The sequence below is a fragment of the Rhopalosiphum maidis genome, chromosome 4, assembly GCF_003676215.2.
Source record: "Rhopalosiphum maidis isolate BTI-1 chromosome 4, ASM367621v3, whole genome shotgun sequence".
In the NCBI taxonomy this organism is placed as follows: Eukaryota; Metazoa; Arthropoda; class Insecta; order Hemiptera; family Aphididae; genus Rhopalosiphum; species Rhopalosiphum maidis.
The window spans coordinates 31,802,500-31,818,689 of record NC_040880.1 but is presented as its reverse complement, the minus strand read 5'-3'; the positions used below and the strand labels follow the sequence as shown (position 1 = coordinate 31,818,689).

Genomic DNA, 16,190 nt, shown 5'->3' with positions numbered 1-16,190 from the left:
ACTTTTTTCCAATTTTTTTTCAGTCGTTTCAAATACTCTCATAATTGTCACCACGTCACCCGATTTTTTTGTCTATAGAGAGGGTGAGTGGGGGTTTGTATTTAAGTTACGGTGTTTTTGGGTGTATTTAAATAATTTAATGATTTTTTTTTCACAAGTGTGTACCAAATGAGCCTGCGAGTAAATCACTCTTATTATTTTTAGTTTCAATTATAAATATCATAAATTAAGTTAAATTCTAAAAAATATTATATATTATGTGGCTAGTCTTTAAAAAGTTTAATTTTAATAAAAAATAACCAATTTATATACGAATCAAGCTAGTTATATTATATTGTTATTTGTTATCATGAATATACATGACAAAATATTTTTCATCTGAATATCTTAGACTACAACCACATAATAATTATTCTGTGTGACTGTGCTACAACGCCTACAACTAAATACTAATTTATGACGACACCTAATAACATTCTTTTGATTTTTACATCTAAATACCTAGTTTGCATAAAAATGTGTTACTTTAAAAAATCATATTCTGAGCAACGGCCATCGCTGTCAGCATAGAAGAGATATTAAGGCAAGGATCAGTCGCGACATAAAATGTGTATGCACACTAGCTGTGCATTCTCTCGTGCAGAATGTGGACTGACCATTACTATATAATATATATACTGTATAAATAATAATTATAGTGGTGAGATGTTAAAATTACAAAATTCATACATTTTAAACAAATATTTTTATTATTTGCTTATAGTATAATATGGCAGTAAATTTGTTTAGAGTTTATAGTTATTATGATTCATGAAAGACATAAGTATTACAAATTTACAATCAGTATAGGAGTACAGCTTAGGAAAGTTATTGGTTTTTATTATTATAATCCAAATGGTAAAACTTATGAATAGTTATTTATTATTTTAAATTTTTTAATGAAATTATAATACTATCTTTATTCTAATATATGTACTAATAAAGTAATAATTTATACACCACAATTAAAAAAAAGAGGTTGTTCAAACCTGTGCGGTTCGCTGGATATCATAGTTTTGTAATTTTTTGAAAAAATGACTTTCTTACAAAAAGGTACCCAATCTCTGTTCTAGAATATGTTGTCTGTCGCATAGTCGCATAGTGTGGTTTTTATCTCCATAACAAGTAACATAACTATGAATCCAGCTAAATAAATTAGTCTATATGTAGTGTAATACAAATAGATAACATTTACAAGTATAAATTTACTATGGGAAATTTATTTGAGTTTTTTTATTAATAAATTCTACTTGTAAGTTATTATCAAATACTATTATTTCATTTGTATTTTATAACACAGCATTGAAATAAACTGTACTCCATGTTTTATATCATATGTTCTTGAATTAAAGTAAAGTATTTATAACTGTCTATAACACATCGAGTAGAATTATAAATATAAATAAAAAAAATTTCTGCATATAAATAATTTATATACCCAAGAAAATATTTTTGGGTCTATGTTTAAACAATTAAGTAATATGAAGTATGAAATGCAAAAAATAAAACACAATAATTAGTCTATAATAAAATGAATTTATATTGTTATAAAATTAATAAATAAATCATTACATCAAATTAAAATAGTAATTATGTAAATTATGATGAAACAAAAAATATCTAATACATAAAGTATGAATTTATTAATAATCTTCTTAAAGAATAAACATCAAATATTTAATAAAAATTATGTGTATAAAAATAATTATCTAAATTCAAGTTAATGCAACCTAACAAATTTGCCAATTGTTTAGAAAACACCAAGCTTACACAGATAGCACAATTTAATGCCAAACGCGACTATAACAATAATATATGTAGCAAAGTTGCTAATTTATTAGAATTTGTGATTGTCATTTGTTAATATTTTAATTTCTTGATTTATTATGTTACCGATAAAAATACTGTGATAACTTATAAAAGTTATGGGAAATTTCAAGCAGATGTAGATTTTTTTGGTGTATTATCATATGCTTTGCGTAATCTACGCCTGAATTCTGATGGAAACTTTTCATAGCACTTTTTACATGCTGGTTTTAAGTCACATTCATAAAATTTTGTCTTTTGTGTCATTTTTTGATCACAGAATGAACAAGCAAAATGATGCACACACCAAGCTTTATTCAAAGCGGTAAACACTGAAAATTAAAATAATTATTGAGAACTAATTCAAATTTATCTAATTAATATAATTTTTGTACTTACCATCACCAGCAATTACTTGATTGCAAACAAAGCATAAGTTACCAAATAGCTGATGATAATGAGTTTCACAATAAGCTAAGCCTTTTCTTTCATAATGCCTATGGCCCAAAAATGGTTTTTCACACTTTGCACAAACAAAATGTTCTACGTGCCAATGTTTTCCTAGTGCTGTTACTACCCGTTCTTCAATGGGTCGCCGACATGCACCACAAATTGGAATACCCATCTTGTCATGGCATCGCAAACAATACAACTCATTCTAAAAATAATATTATCATATTCATTTTTTTTTTTTTTTAATATTTATAAATGTTTATTTTATACCATTTCGTTAGCTGTATAACCAGATCTATGTTTCAATTCACGAGCATCTGAATTCAGTTCAATACCACAAGCTGTGCAGTTGAAATGATAACCATGATAAACCTCACCTCTGAATCGTAATGGTTTGTCATCGATAACACCACTAAAACCAATAAGATGAATTTAGAGTACAGTAGAAAATGGTTAATTTTTTTTCATATCTTCACATACTGGCACTTAAAACATATGTGTCTACCCGACAAAACCGCTTTATCGGCAGCATTACATTCATGACACAAAGCTCTATTGCGGTTGCGAACAAACCCACGGTCAGCTAGTTCCTTGTTGCATACTGCGCAGCAGAAGCAGGCTGGATGCCAAGAAGCAGACATTGCCTTGATGACACGTCCAATGACGAATTCACCACATTTACCACAACAGGGTGCGAACAAAACTTGAAAGTCATGTTCACAGTATTTGCGACCTTCAAACTCGTAGAAAAGACCGTCAGGGAATGGCCGGAAACACTGAGAGCATCTGTGAACGGAAAATAAAACATCATTAATAAATTGTTCCACTATACTTACTCCGAAATGACAATTAATCCAGAATCACTACTTACACAAAACACTGTGGATGCCATAACTCGCCCTGCGAGTTAACAATTTTGTCGTGCGGATCGAAGCCATCCCCACAACGGGAACACGACATGTTACTAAACGACATGGTTACGCTGAAACGGGGTATCAGTTAAGATGGGTTGATTTCGTGAACGCGATCCGGAGATATGACACTTACCCAGGCATTGAGATCTGATGTGGTCGTTATTCGTCCGCCGTAGAAACTGCTGGTGGTGTCCTGTGGAGAAAAACGAAAAACGTTAATAGATACGCAATTGAATGAAACTCGCGAACGAGGACTGCGATAATAATAATAATAAATGGGTGCGCTCGATCTTATGATTTTCTTTTCTACTCACTTCATATTCAGTTAACTGTAGGCGTTTCAGGCAGGTACTCCCACGCTCCAAAATTAGAACGTTCCGGAAACCGACTACCTACAACTATTGGAACGACAGGAAAGAGTCACGACTCACGGGCGTCGTAGTATCGTAACACTCCACACTCGTATTTACTAGTTTGTACACGCACACTAATGCCGTAGAATCACGATTTACGATTACACGACTGCATATTGCTATTTATGGATAACGTCGTGTCAAGGTCTTCAGGGAAGCAAACGGAACGCGTCCATGTGATAATAAAAAGATTTTTGTGTTTTCGGTTTCGTTTTTTTTTTCATTCATCAAGTTGGCGCTTCTGTCTCATTCCTACCACTGAAGTGATTTTAAGATTTAACAAATTATACAGCAAGCTGCAGTAGATGGTAGTTTCCGTTATCCCTTGTTGTGATTTTTTATTTTTTTATCATTAGGTATACAACTAAAGATCTTGACAATTCAAAAATCAAAAATTCGAAATCAGTGTTTAGAGTTTACTATTTACTCTACTTATATCAAGATCTATTCTTTATAAGTCTTGACATTATATATTCAAATCACGACACCGTTAAAATCAATCCGTGTTCAGATCTATTCGTTTGGATTTCATTAGAAAATCGTTGTGTAATATCTTAAATTGTTGTAATATCGTATCCAAGCGACAGAATTGTGAAATGGAACCTATGGCTCTGGGATCACCGTCGCACGACAGTCCACAGAAACCTACTTATCTTCCAGGTTACTTGATGGGTGAGCGTGCTCAATCGCCGATTGGTAATGTTTCCATCAGCACCATGTCTCCGTTACGTGCTAATCGTAGTCATACCTCGGATGTACACACTACGTTTTTAATGCGAAATTTTCATCACGAACTAAGCGATAAACCGTACGTATTATACTACAATGATTGGTCTAAAAGAATACTTCATTACAACATTTTGTTTGCTTTTTCAGATCTTCCACTCCTATCTTAAATAGAGTCAATGATGAACCAACAAAAGCTCCAACAATTGATTTATTTGATATGCTCAATACTTCTGATTATAGAGAAGAGCAGTAAATATAATAATATATTATATTCTAAATTTAATTTTAGCAATCGTTTGTCATACTTATACAAACTATTATTTTTTTAATGCAGGTGTAACAATAAAGAAAACAAACAATTTTACTCTGATAAAAACAATTTGTTGGAACAACCCAAAACTGCCCCGGGATGTTGGATTACAGTTTTTGGCTATTCAATTTCAAATAAAGATGAAATATTATCTAAATTTATACACATGGTGTCTTGTGTTGATGTGAGACAAGCAGGGCCAAATTGGGCACACATATGTTTTAGTGATTCTACAGATTATCACCGAGCTCTGTTATTTAATGGTCATGTAACCAATAATGGAGCTATGATTGGAGTTATTCCATGTAATGATAAGGTAAGAGATACTATTACTCAACAGTCAACAGTTATATTACATTTAATGTTCATACAAATGTTACTTTACAGACAATTTTAAATGAAAATATTAGCCCTACTGAATCACATCCAGGACAAAATACTGAAGTTTTATCGAAATCTATGCGTTCACCTATTTTAGGTCAACAATTTTCAAGTCCAAACGATTCAATTTCCAAAAGAAACAATATTAGACCAATGGCTATAAAACCTATACCTATTCAAGGAAAAGATGTAAGTTTCCTTATTGATTTATCAACAAATTAACTGTACTATTTAAATAATTATTTAAAAATAAATTGTTTTAATTTTTAATAGAACTCTCCTTCAGCTACAACTTCAAATGGTATTGTTACAAAAACTTTGGAATATTTGTTTGGTTGGTAGGTAAGATACTTAAATATGCGTATGACAAAATCACAAATAGATTTTCAAACCATTGTTTATATTTTATTAATTAATATATTTTTTTTTTTTTTTTGAATAAATTTTTAATTAATAATAATTAAAATTATTATTGATAATTTGAATTTCAAACCGATGTAAGTCCTTTAATTATATTGTAATAAATATCCAAACCTCTAATAAATGTTTTCTCGTTTAGAAATTCGTTATGATCATGTAATAAAGTTTTTGTTTGGTTCATTGGAGAAAATCCCAAAACTGGTATGCCAATCTATTAAAATTTTAATATATGTGATATTATTATAATACTTGTAATTAAATATTTTTATACTTTACGTTTCTTATAAATTTGCTATCTGTTCCTGCGGGAAATATACAAGTATTGATTTTCATATCCCTAAAACAACATTTGATTTTATTTAAAGTCAAAATCGTTTTATACTTAAACTTACATTTTATCACATTCATTTTTGAATGCAATCCACCATGGATTACTATTATCAATTTTAGTTGGTTTAAGACGAATTGGATTATCCTTAAATTTTACGTAGACACCTGGACCAGCATTACGACACCATTCTTGTACAGTTTCTTTCATTTTTTCTATATCTATATCAATTGCTAACCGTATATCAAAAGTAACTGATAATTCAGTTGGCACAACATTTATCTGACACCCCCCATTAATCATTGTTAAGTTTATAGTTGTCACATCCCCCAGTTCTAAATCACTGTTTTTTAATTTATTTTTTTCATATTCTCTCCAATTCATAAATTTATTAATTATATATTGTAACTTTTCTCCAGCTGTATTCTCATGTAGTATTGAACCATGTCCAGTCTGGCCAGTACAAGTTATAATTAAATCTACAAAAAATAATGTAATTCTTATTTTAAAATAGATTATAATAATTGTATTGTAAACTGGTATATAACTTACACCAAGAAGTTCTTTCACAATAATAAACATCAAAAACTTCATTCGGTGTTGCTATCCCTTCGTCCAGAGCAAAACCTATATTTAGTTCTGCAAACTCCCGAGTTGTAACAAATTTAGCCATACCAAACTTACTTCCAATTTCTTCATCTAAATTCACTAATGCATTAGTTTTATTTTTAAGAACAATTTAATAATTATATTTACCCGGTGTAAAACATATGTGTATAGTTCTTTTCAATTTAAGGTTTTCTGTAATATACTTTCTGATCGTTTCTAAATATTGAATGCCAACACATTTCATATCTTGTGCTCCTCTAGCATAAATATTTCCACTTTCATCTTTATATGCAAAAAATGGGTCATGTGTCCATTTCTCCTAAACAAAAATCTTCAAACTTAAGTCTATATAAACAAATTCAAAATAGGCAATAAAAAAATATTACTAACTAAATACACTGGAACAACATCCATATGTGAAGTGAGTAATATTGATGGTAATTCAGATTTTTGTCCTACCCATGTAATAATTGCAATTGGTTTGCCAGGGGCCATATAGTAAACTTTTAATGGGAGACCTAATCTTTGGGCTTGACGTTCAAGAAACCTTATACATTCACCTGTTTGTAAGATTTAACTAATTAATATCCATTCATTAAATGATTCAAAAATTATAATATTTAAGTATTTAGATTAAAACTAAAAATACAAACTGTAGTCGACATTTGGTTGAACTGTTGGTATCCGTAGATATTCTCTAAATATGGTTACTGATTCATGTTCAAGTGGATTGGCTGAAGCCATCTTACAATTTTAAATTTTCAATACTATTTTATTTTAAACATTTGATTGTATGTTATAATACTCACTACGACAATAAAAAAATATATTTTTAATAATGTTCACTACAAAGTATTTACTATCGCTAAATATGAAATACTAATTTTATAACTTGTTGATAATGAATAATAATAAAAATAATTTCACTATATAGAATATATGATGAAATAAACCTTACACTATTTGAGTTAATAGTCTTGATAAATTTAATATAGCATAAAGAAAAAACTAGATAAACAATATTATTAAGTATTAATTTATAATGTCATCACTTCTTCAATTAGTTATGTATGAAATTAAATGTGTTTTAATACTCATTAACTTTGTGTTTAATAATGATAACAGTATGATTAACGAGGTACATATTCAAATATTTATCATGTTCTGCGAATATATTGAAGTGTCAGTTTTAATAATGTCTAAGATACTAATATATTATAACTTGTAAATATGTTACATTCAATTGTTATTATCGCAACTGGTTAAATTTTTAATTTGTCTATTTTCTGCATACCAAGTTGAACGTTAGAATATTAATATTAGACAAAAATAAATCTAAAATAAACTAATCTTAGTTTATTTTTATTGTGTATGCTCCCATACTTAAAAAAAGTATTTGAATAAAACTTTACAAAATTGGTACAGTTGGTACACTACAATACAAAAGTTATTCATAAATTATGAATCATAATCAATATCTCGTGGCATACTATTTTGTGACCGTTATACATGTATATTAATTAAATATAGCCAGTACGTGGTTCTCTGTGAATTTTAGAAAATATTCAAGTGCTATTAGTAAAAAACAACCAACACAGTAATAACACTTTTCAGAAATAAATATTATATGGCTGCATATGTAGGCTCATCACATCAAAGCTAAATGATTAGCATTGAATCATCGTTTTTGCATACTTAAACCTTTATTAACCAATAATAAATATACCTCTATTAGAACAACACACTTTTGAAACCACTATGGCCTGTAACTTTGGGACTATGTGAAAAAGTCAAACATATTGAAAATCCAAACCTTACAAAATATTGCTCTTAGAAAACTTATGAATGCTTCAGCGTCAAATCATACATTATATTCAGACTTAAAATTAAAAACAATAAATGATGAAGCAAAAATCTTTTATAAAAGATTCAATAGCCGCCTAAATAATCATCCAAATCCATTAATAAAAAAAATTGGCCACTCCTACAATACCTGGTATTTCTCTGAGACGTTTCTAGCGTAATTGGTGTCAAGATCTCTTAAATTAACATCAAGCTAACAGAAATTGTTATTAATAGATGGCTTCTTACAACAAAACTTTGTTTTGACTTTGTAACATTTATCACATATTCTTATTGTCTAGTATAATTGATATAGATTGTTCATTACTTGTAAAAAAAAAAAAAACATTTGTGAAGACATACATTTTGTTAGAATTTTTAGTTAAGTATCGGATAAAAATTACGCTAACATCAAATTAAGTTTTGATGTATTTTATAAAATATCATGGTGATGTAATTCAATTTACACAAAAACAATAGTTTTTGGTTTTTGCTTGAATTCAGGAAATTTTAGAATTTATATTTAAATTAAATAATTAGTCATTAACATTTAATATATTTTGAATAAATAATACAACAATTTATTAAAACATAACATAACATACTAATTAAATAATAATGTTTAAAATTGATATATTTACTATTTAGTAAATACGTCAATAATTCTTTTTTATTTCAATTTCTTAAAGAATGATATATTCCTTAAATATTATTTAAATATATCACATTTGGAACAAAAATATTCATGTCACTAAAATTAATATTCAATTTATGTTGGTTTTTTTTTTTTTATAAAGTAAAATAAGAAATAATATTCTTAGAATTAATAACACATATTATAATTTCCATTTTTAAAATTAATTAACATATGAAGATAAAATAAATAGTTGTAATTTAAACAGATGCAAGACTCTTAATAATATTATAATAAATATCTATGCCATCCAGGAATGTCTTCTCATTCAAAAATTCATCATGATCGTGCAAAAGAATAGGAGTATTATTTATTGGTGAAAATCCTAAAGCTGGAATACCAACCTGCAAATAAAAAAATAATCAATATTAATAAAATCACTTTTAATAACTGACAACTGTGTCATGCACAACAGTCTTTTTTATAGAAGACCTAAATAAGTCTATAATTAGATACTATAAAATAACTTTCAAAAAATATTCAGTTAAGTGAAACAATTTAATATAATTTTAATTTTATATAAACATTATTCAATGATGACATATTGCCATATGCATGTGTTATTTCTTTCTCAATAATATACTTAAGTACATGCTTTGAAGTTCAAATTTGTGCATTAAGCTTAAATATTAAAGTAAATTGATCTATTATAAAACTTAAAAGTAAGAACATTATCTGTATTCTTTTGTTAGTTTTTTACATTATTTTAGTTTTTAAGCAAATATATCAAATATTAATATTTTAAAGTGATCATAACTTACTTTAAAATTGAAATATCATACAAAACCAACAGGAAAATACAGATTATATTCTTACCTTTAAGTTTGATAATTTGTCAATTCACTATAAAAGTATATTTTGGTATGTTATGTATTAGTAAGACAAAGACAACACATGTGGATATGATATTCTTTTAAACATTTCAGAAATGTATTATTATATTGTATAAATACCTCTCTAATATATCTACTATCTGTTGCACCAGGAAATACATATGTTTTTGTTTTTAAATTCCTGAAATAAAAAATTAATATTAGTTTCTCATAAAAATATTATTTGATACAATTTAACAATTCATATTATTACCGTTTTAAATTGGATTAAATCTATTAATACTATACTAAGTTAGAGTATATATTAAGATATTTATGTAGTATTGTAATCAATACCAATATTATAACATATTTCAGTAATCCTTTGAGTTATCCTATATTTTATTAAAAGCTAGGTAAGTAGGAGAAAATAATCATAGAATTATTAAAACTTAAAGTGGTTTACCGAAAAACTCATCTTTCACTACACATTTTCACAATAAATGGTAACCATAATGGCTCTGTTGGTATGTAGTAAAAGTATATATACTCTATTCGGAATGAGTTCGTACCTCAGCGGCAGTCAAACAACACCTGTTTGTCCACCCTACCGAGTCAACTATCTGTAGACCTGCCGTGTAGTAAAGCCACGCCCATACGCACAAGCTGGCCACTGAGGTACGATCTCATTTCGAATAGAGTATAAGTAATAATATTTTACTATGATAAAAGTTTTAATAACTTTTTTAACAATTTTTTATTTAGGAAATAACTATAATTTGTTTTTAATACTTACATTTTATCACATTCATTTTTAAATGTAACCCACCATGGGTTTTCTGGTCCAAGTAGTGTAGGCTGAATGAATGCGCTTTTATTGATGAATTCTAAAGATACACCTTCACCAGCTTCCTTACACCATTTTCTAACAATGTTTTCTATTGTTGTAGGATCTACAGCAATACTCAATCTTACATCAAAACTAACTGACAACTCTGGTGGCACCACATTTACTTGACATCCTCCACTTAACATTGTTAAATTTATTGATGTTACATCTCCAACATTCAATTTACAAGTTTTCATCCTTAATTTTTCATGCTCCCTCCAATTCATAAATTTGTTTATGATATATTGTAACTTTTCTCCAGCTGTATTTTCATGTATTAACGAACCATGTCCAGGTGTACCAGAACATTTTATTTGAAGATCTATCAATAAAAAAAAAATTGTTAATATGGTGTTTACATATTATAATAATTTGGTATTACTTACGCCATAAAGTTCGCTCTCCATAGTATACGCTGAAACTGTCATCGCTACTAGCTAATCCTTCATCTAATGCAAAACCAACATTTAATGATGCAAATTCAGGTGACCCAACAAACAATTTCATTCCCAAATCTCCACCTGTTTCTTCATCTAAAACAAAATATAAATAAAACTCATTATCATAATGTTAGCACAAATTAAAAACACACAAACCAGGCACAAATGACATATGTATAGTTCTATCAAAAACTAATTTTTCTTTTATATATTTTCGTATTGTTTCTATATATTGTATTCCAACACATTTCATATCTTGTGATCCTCTGGCATAAATGTTTCCGTTTTTATCTTTGTGTGCAGAAAATGGATCATAAGTCCAACATTCCTATACACAAAAACAAGGGAATTATATAAATTTGTAAAAAGTGATAGTATGTATTATAAACAAAAATTGTCGTGTTAAAACTTAACTAAATCAAAATGTTTTAAATTGTACAATCTGATAAGGAACATTAGATTTTGTAGATTAATTAAATTTGTATAATTTTAAAATTATATTTATTTTCCAAAAATTTTTTGTTAGAATACATGCTAATTAATAATTTAACTTAAAAAAATATATAATTCTTTAATGATGGATAAGAATTTATAATGTAATAATATTTACAGGATATACTGGAACAACATCTGTATGAGAGTTAAGTAGTATAGAAGGAAGTTCTGGTTTTTGTCCAAGCCATGTTATAACTACTATTGGTTTTCCAGGGGCCATATAATAAATATTTGATGGAAGATTTAAACTTTGTGCTTGACGCAATAGAAATTCAACACATTTACCTACAGAAAATAAAAAATATTTTTTACTTATAGTATTAATAGCCATAATAAAATGTACATACTATAGTCAACATCAGGGTGAACGGTGGGAATACGTAAATATTCGCGAAAATTAGTTACAGCTTCATTTTCATCACAATCTTTGTTGAAAGCCATTTTTCTTTTTTTGATTTTTAAAAGTTCAGCCTATATTATCATCAAATAAACTAAATTAATAATATTAAAATAACCATCATTTCATTTCTATTTAATAGACTTCTAATATTGCCTGTTGTTAATACATTTTATTACAAATAATTAGATTTGGATTAACATGCATTAAAAACTCTCAAAGATTAGAAAATATGTTTTATTTTATGAAGATAAATAACTTGTAATTAATTAAATACTTATGTTATTTTATCAGTAATTAATATGTATTAGTTATAAAATAACCATGCACTGAGCAACTTACCACAAAACACAATTTATTTTTATCTTATTAATCTGTCTATCGATTGTACAAACTAAACAATACTAGTATATTGTATTATTTTATCATAATATGTATTAATATTAATTAACTTTTTAGTAATTAATTTAAAAAAATAATAATAATTAAACATAATTTTTAGAAAAAACCTAAAATACACTTTTATAATTTAACACTTCATAGTACAAATAATATATTATACAACTATAGCTTAAAATTATTTCAAAATATAAGTTATTTTCTAACAAGGATACCTATTTATTCCTTGATAATTTTTTTTATCAAAAATGAATAATTGCTAATAATATTTTTTTTTTACTTCAAATATTTAAACTTTGTGCAAAAAATAATTAAATGTAACCTTAAGACAAATTTTAAACCTAGCCAAATTCCCATACATAGCTATTACTAATAATAAATATATAAAAAAATATGTTGCCAGCAAGAATACAAAAATAAATTTATAATTAATTTAACAAAACAAATTGTAAACATCTATGATTAACTATTGTATTAGTTTAATCAATACCAAAGAAAAAATATGCCAAGACAGATATATTGATTAAAATTAATAAAAATAGTACTAATTAAAATTAAAATTGTTACAGTTAGGATGATTTATTTATTTATTTTAATAATTTATTCATTCTCCAATGAACCTTTAGATACATATATATTTTCCAAAATACATATTACATATTTATTTTCTTATAAACATACAATTTTGTATTAGTTATTAGACTACAAATAAAGTACTATGCTGGTTTTGATTATAAAAATTAGACAATTTAATCATGGCCTCTGGAAATTAGATCTATACTGTTCAGTGCAAATATAAAATTTAGATAATATGATAAAATGGAAGCAATTCAAACTACCTATACTTGAATTTCATAAAAATCAATTTTAAATATTGATATAATATTTTGTTTAGTATATAATTATAATTTAAAGTGTAAAAATTATTTGTTAGGTTTAATAGTTTATTATAAAAAAAAAAAATAATATTGATATTATGGAATTCAAAAAATATTCTCACCATGATAGTATTAAAATAATATTATGTTTTAAATTATACATTAGTTATTTGGCCGATTGTATTCCATTATTGATCATAACACAAGTCAGCACTTTGTGTTTGCCTGTATAACAAATATGAATGATAAAAGAAAATATTAAATAAACCTAAAATTGAATAAAATGTACAACCTTGCAATGATTTTCAATTGTGATTAAAATAAATAAGAATATACTCAAAATCCCTATAATCAAATTGCAACAAAAAAATTTTCCTTGCAGCCTACCAATGAAATTAAGTTTTAACAAATAATTCTAAAATAAAAAAAAACAGTCAACTACAAAACATTAGTAATTGATAATTATAAAGCATAAAATTTCATAAATTGAATTTGTATTGTAGTATGTTTAAATACTAACAAAGTATATATTAATATAAATCTTAATATCGAATTGAACATTACATAACATAATATTGCGGCGCACAACTTACTTGTTAATTGTTATTACAGAGAATGCTGTACTGTGTGATATGTTTAGAAATCACCACATCAGAAGACGTTTGTAAATAATTGATAATTTATAAATAATATAATATTATAGTAATCACTGCATGTACCTACAACTACAATTTAGGTTCGACAGTATTACAATAATTAATTCACATATATCACTAAATGTAGGTATGGATTTAATGAATGGGTATTATTGTATGTGTGTGTGTGTGTATGTGCGTGTGTGTGCGTGCGTGTCGTAGTTAATTGGTATTGTAATATAATTTAATCGTTATTGCCCACTTAAAATTCTACATATTTTAAGTATTAATGATACTATATATTATATTCGTTCGTTAACGTTATCATCCCAACAATAGTCACCGCCAACAGAACAATAGACAATAGTTGTTTCTCTCATAAAACGTATACGCATATTATTGTTATAATATTATATTATATAATACGTGTCTTACGTAAAATCCTCAACCGACCGCGATACAGGACACCAGAACAGGACAACGGTTTACGACGAACTGACTAAGAACAAGAGCGTCAAGAACGATTAGAGATTACAAACACCTCGCACGCTGAGTGCCGACTAATCGGTGGCAGTGGCCACTACTCTACTGATTGATGCTGATGTATAAGCTGTTGTTTGTAGCCGTATTCGTAACTCGTTGTACTCGGCTGTAGTGCTGTAACTTGTAGAATTTTGGCGGACTACAAACTGTCTCGAGTCCGACCATGATAAATTACACATTTGATTTAGACAATTTAGTCATATTGTGTCCGCTTCCTGCGCCACGCCGTCACTCGTCTGCCCGCGCAATTATTATAATAATTTAAATAACTCAATTATTATTTATCTCTCTACTGTTATCGTTAACTACCGTTATCAACGGTCGTTTTTTGCGACCATGATCCTCTGATTATCATATTTTGACGCCGTCGCAGTTTTCTATCCGCTATCCGCCCTTCCTCACTCCTTGAGTATCCCTACAAACTCGGTACGCACTACGCATCTTACCTTAGATTAGGCCACAATAAGGCAAAAATAAGTTGTTCATAAATCATAATCATTATACAGAATAAATTATGGACTTTATTTTTCATTTTTATTCTGTGATTATTATTAAAATGCAGGGCATTAGGGCACGGACTTTGTTGTGTAGTTGTGTTACCATTTCCTATATGACTATATTCCTACATATAAAGCTATTATTATTATTGTTCATATCTTTTATAATATTTAATGTCTAAAATAAACTCAAGAAACCTAATTTTCGATAAAAATAATATTCGCAATTAATCTTATTTAATCTCTAAAAAAAAATTAATGGTTTGGTCATGTTCCAATTTGACCAACCACTACCATATTTTCTGTCAAAAATTCAATGACACAAACTGGTGTAGATTCTCCTAAAAAATAAATGTGCTTAAGATTTAGAAATGTACTACTCTTGGCTGATTTATACGTAGAAAACAAACCGTTGTCTGGTTAATTTATTTTTAACCATGAATTTCTTACTAAATCGATGCAAAACCGGTTAATTAATGTGTTTGTGAGATGTGACTGTAGAATGCCTATAGAGTATAGACCGATTAAACCGAGAGCCTATAGGCAATAGGCGTACAGTGTACAACGGTTGGGTGGGCCGACTGGGTCGTGGGCACTATTATATACAATTCTATACTCAACTTTACCGTCCAGAAATAGATGACCCAACAGTTTATGTATTTTATTTTATTTAAACGTATAAATTAGGTTAATTAGGATTAAATCTGGTTAACCGTTTTATTCAAACAATTCAATACCATAACCTTATGTCCTTATACTTTTGAGTGGTCAAAATTAAAAATTCCTAATGTCCAATTGCAATATGAATAAATTTTAATTATATTGTTGTAATTCGTGGCCTCGCTGAGACTTGAAACTTTTACGTATATAACTATATTTTATATATACAATGCTATTTTCAAAATATTTAGATTTATTTTAAGCTATTGCCTATTTATACCACGAATCTATCCACACCATTGTACGGTAAGTGGTATTGACCCAAAAATGTATAACTATTATTAAATAATAATTATACACGATATTAAATAAACGTAATAATTTCGGAAAAAAATTTAGTCAATTTACCACATTACTCATAGTAAAGTAAATTACTATAATAACATTATATATTTACCCTAAAATAGTAAAATACAAGTATACCTACTAAGTAACATATGATTACGGATCGTCTTCGCTCAAAATCGTTATTCGTAAGTAGCCAAGTAAGTATTCAATGAATACAATATAACACAACAAATTACAATGACCTTAGTACCCTACTGTA

The 16,190-nt window shown here is 27.5% G+C and overlaps 4 protein-coding genes across 6 annotated transcripts; 1 reads left to right on the top strand and 3 right to left on the bottom strand.

Annotated features, from left to right (window-relative positions):
* Positions 1-1,660: 1,660 nt before the first annotated feature.
* LOC113556532 (LIM and senescent cell antigen-like-containing domain protein 1) lies at positions 1,661-3,769 on the bottom strand. Its single transcript, XM_026961541.1, has 7 exons — positions 3,527-3,769; positions 3,346-3,405; positions 3,170-3,280; positions 2,779-3,084; positions 2,569-2,710; positions 2,245-2,503; positions 1,661-2,177 (listed from the first exon to the last, which is right to left on the bottom strand). Exons 2-7 carry the CDS (start codon positions 3,351-3,353, stop codon positions 1,975-1,977), a joined length of 1,029 nt encoding a protein of 342 aa, XP_026817342.1. The 5' UTR covers positions 3,354-3,405; positions 3,527-3,769; the 3' UTR covers positions 1,661-1,974.
* Positions 3,770-3,777: 8 nt separating this feature from the next.
* LOC113556539 (nucleoporin NUP35-like) lies at positions 3,778-5,476 on the top strand. The gene is made up of 5 exons (XM_026961555.1): positions 3,778-4,433; positions 4,502-4,603; positions 4,689-4,980; positions 5,052-5,234; positions 5,319-5,476. The coding sequence occupies exons 1-5, from the start codon at positions 4,222-4,224 to the stop codon at positions 5,385-5,387; spliced, it is 858 nt and encodes a 285-aa protein (XP_026817356.1). The 5' UTR covers positions 3,778-4,221; the 3' UTR covers positions 5,388-5,476.
* Positions 5,477-5,517: 41 nt separating this feature from the next.
* LOC113556514 (aminoacylase-1-like) lies at positions 5,518-7,331 on the bottom strand. Of its 3 annotated transcripts, none has more exons than XM_026961520.1 (7): positions 7,056-7,331; positions 6,793-6,962; positions 6,550-6,718; positions 6,346-6,492; positions 5,858-6,272; positions 5,742-5,802; positions 5,518-5,676 (listed from the first exon to the last, which is right to left on the bottom strand). In XM_026961520.1, exons 1-7 carry the CDS (start codon positions 7,144-7,146, stop codon positions 5,533-5,535), a joined length of 1,197 nt encoding a protein of 398 aa, XP_026817321.1. In that variant the 5' UTR covers positions 7,147-7,331; the 3' UTR covers positions 5,518-5,532. The 3 variants fall into 3 exon arrangements, with proteins under 3 accessions (XP_026817321.1, XP_026817329.1, XP_026817314.1); XM_026961528.1 differs by having other exon boundaries at positions 5,737-5,802; positions 6,550-6,721; positions 7,056-7,325; XM_026961513.1 differs by having other exon boundaries at positions 6,550-6,721; positions 7,056-7,323.
* A 1,617-nt stretch (positions 7,332-8,948) lies between these two features.
* On the bottom strand, positions 8,949-14,257 carry LOC113551944 (aminoacylase-1-like). The gene is made up of 9 exons (XM_026954542.1): positions 13,842-14,257; positions 13,371-13,473; positions 11,922-12,045; positions 11,690-11,859; positions 11,236-11,407; positions 11,026-11,172; positions 10,547-10,961; positions 9,892-9,952; positions 8,949-9,282 (listed from the first exon to the last, which is right to left on the bottom strand). The coding sequence occupies exons 2-9, from the start codon at positions 13,371-13,373 to the stop codon at positions 9,139-9,141; spliced, it is 1,236 nt and encodes a 411-aa protein (XP_026810343.1). The 5' UTR covers positions 13,374-13,473; positions 13,842-14,257; the 3' UTR covers positions 8,949-9,138.
* Between the last annotated feature and the right edge of the window lie 1,933 nt (positions 14,258-16,190).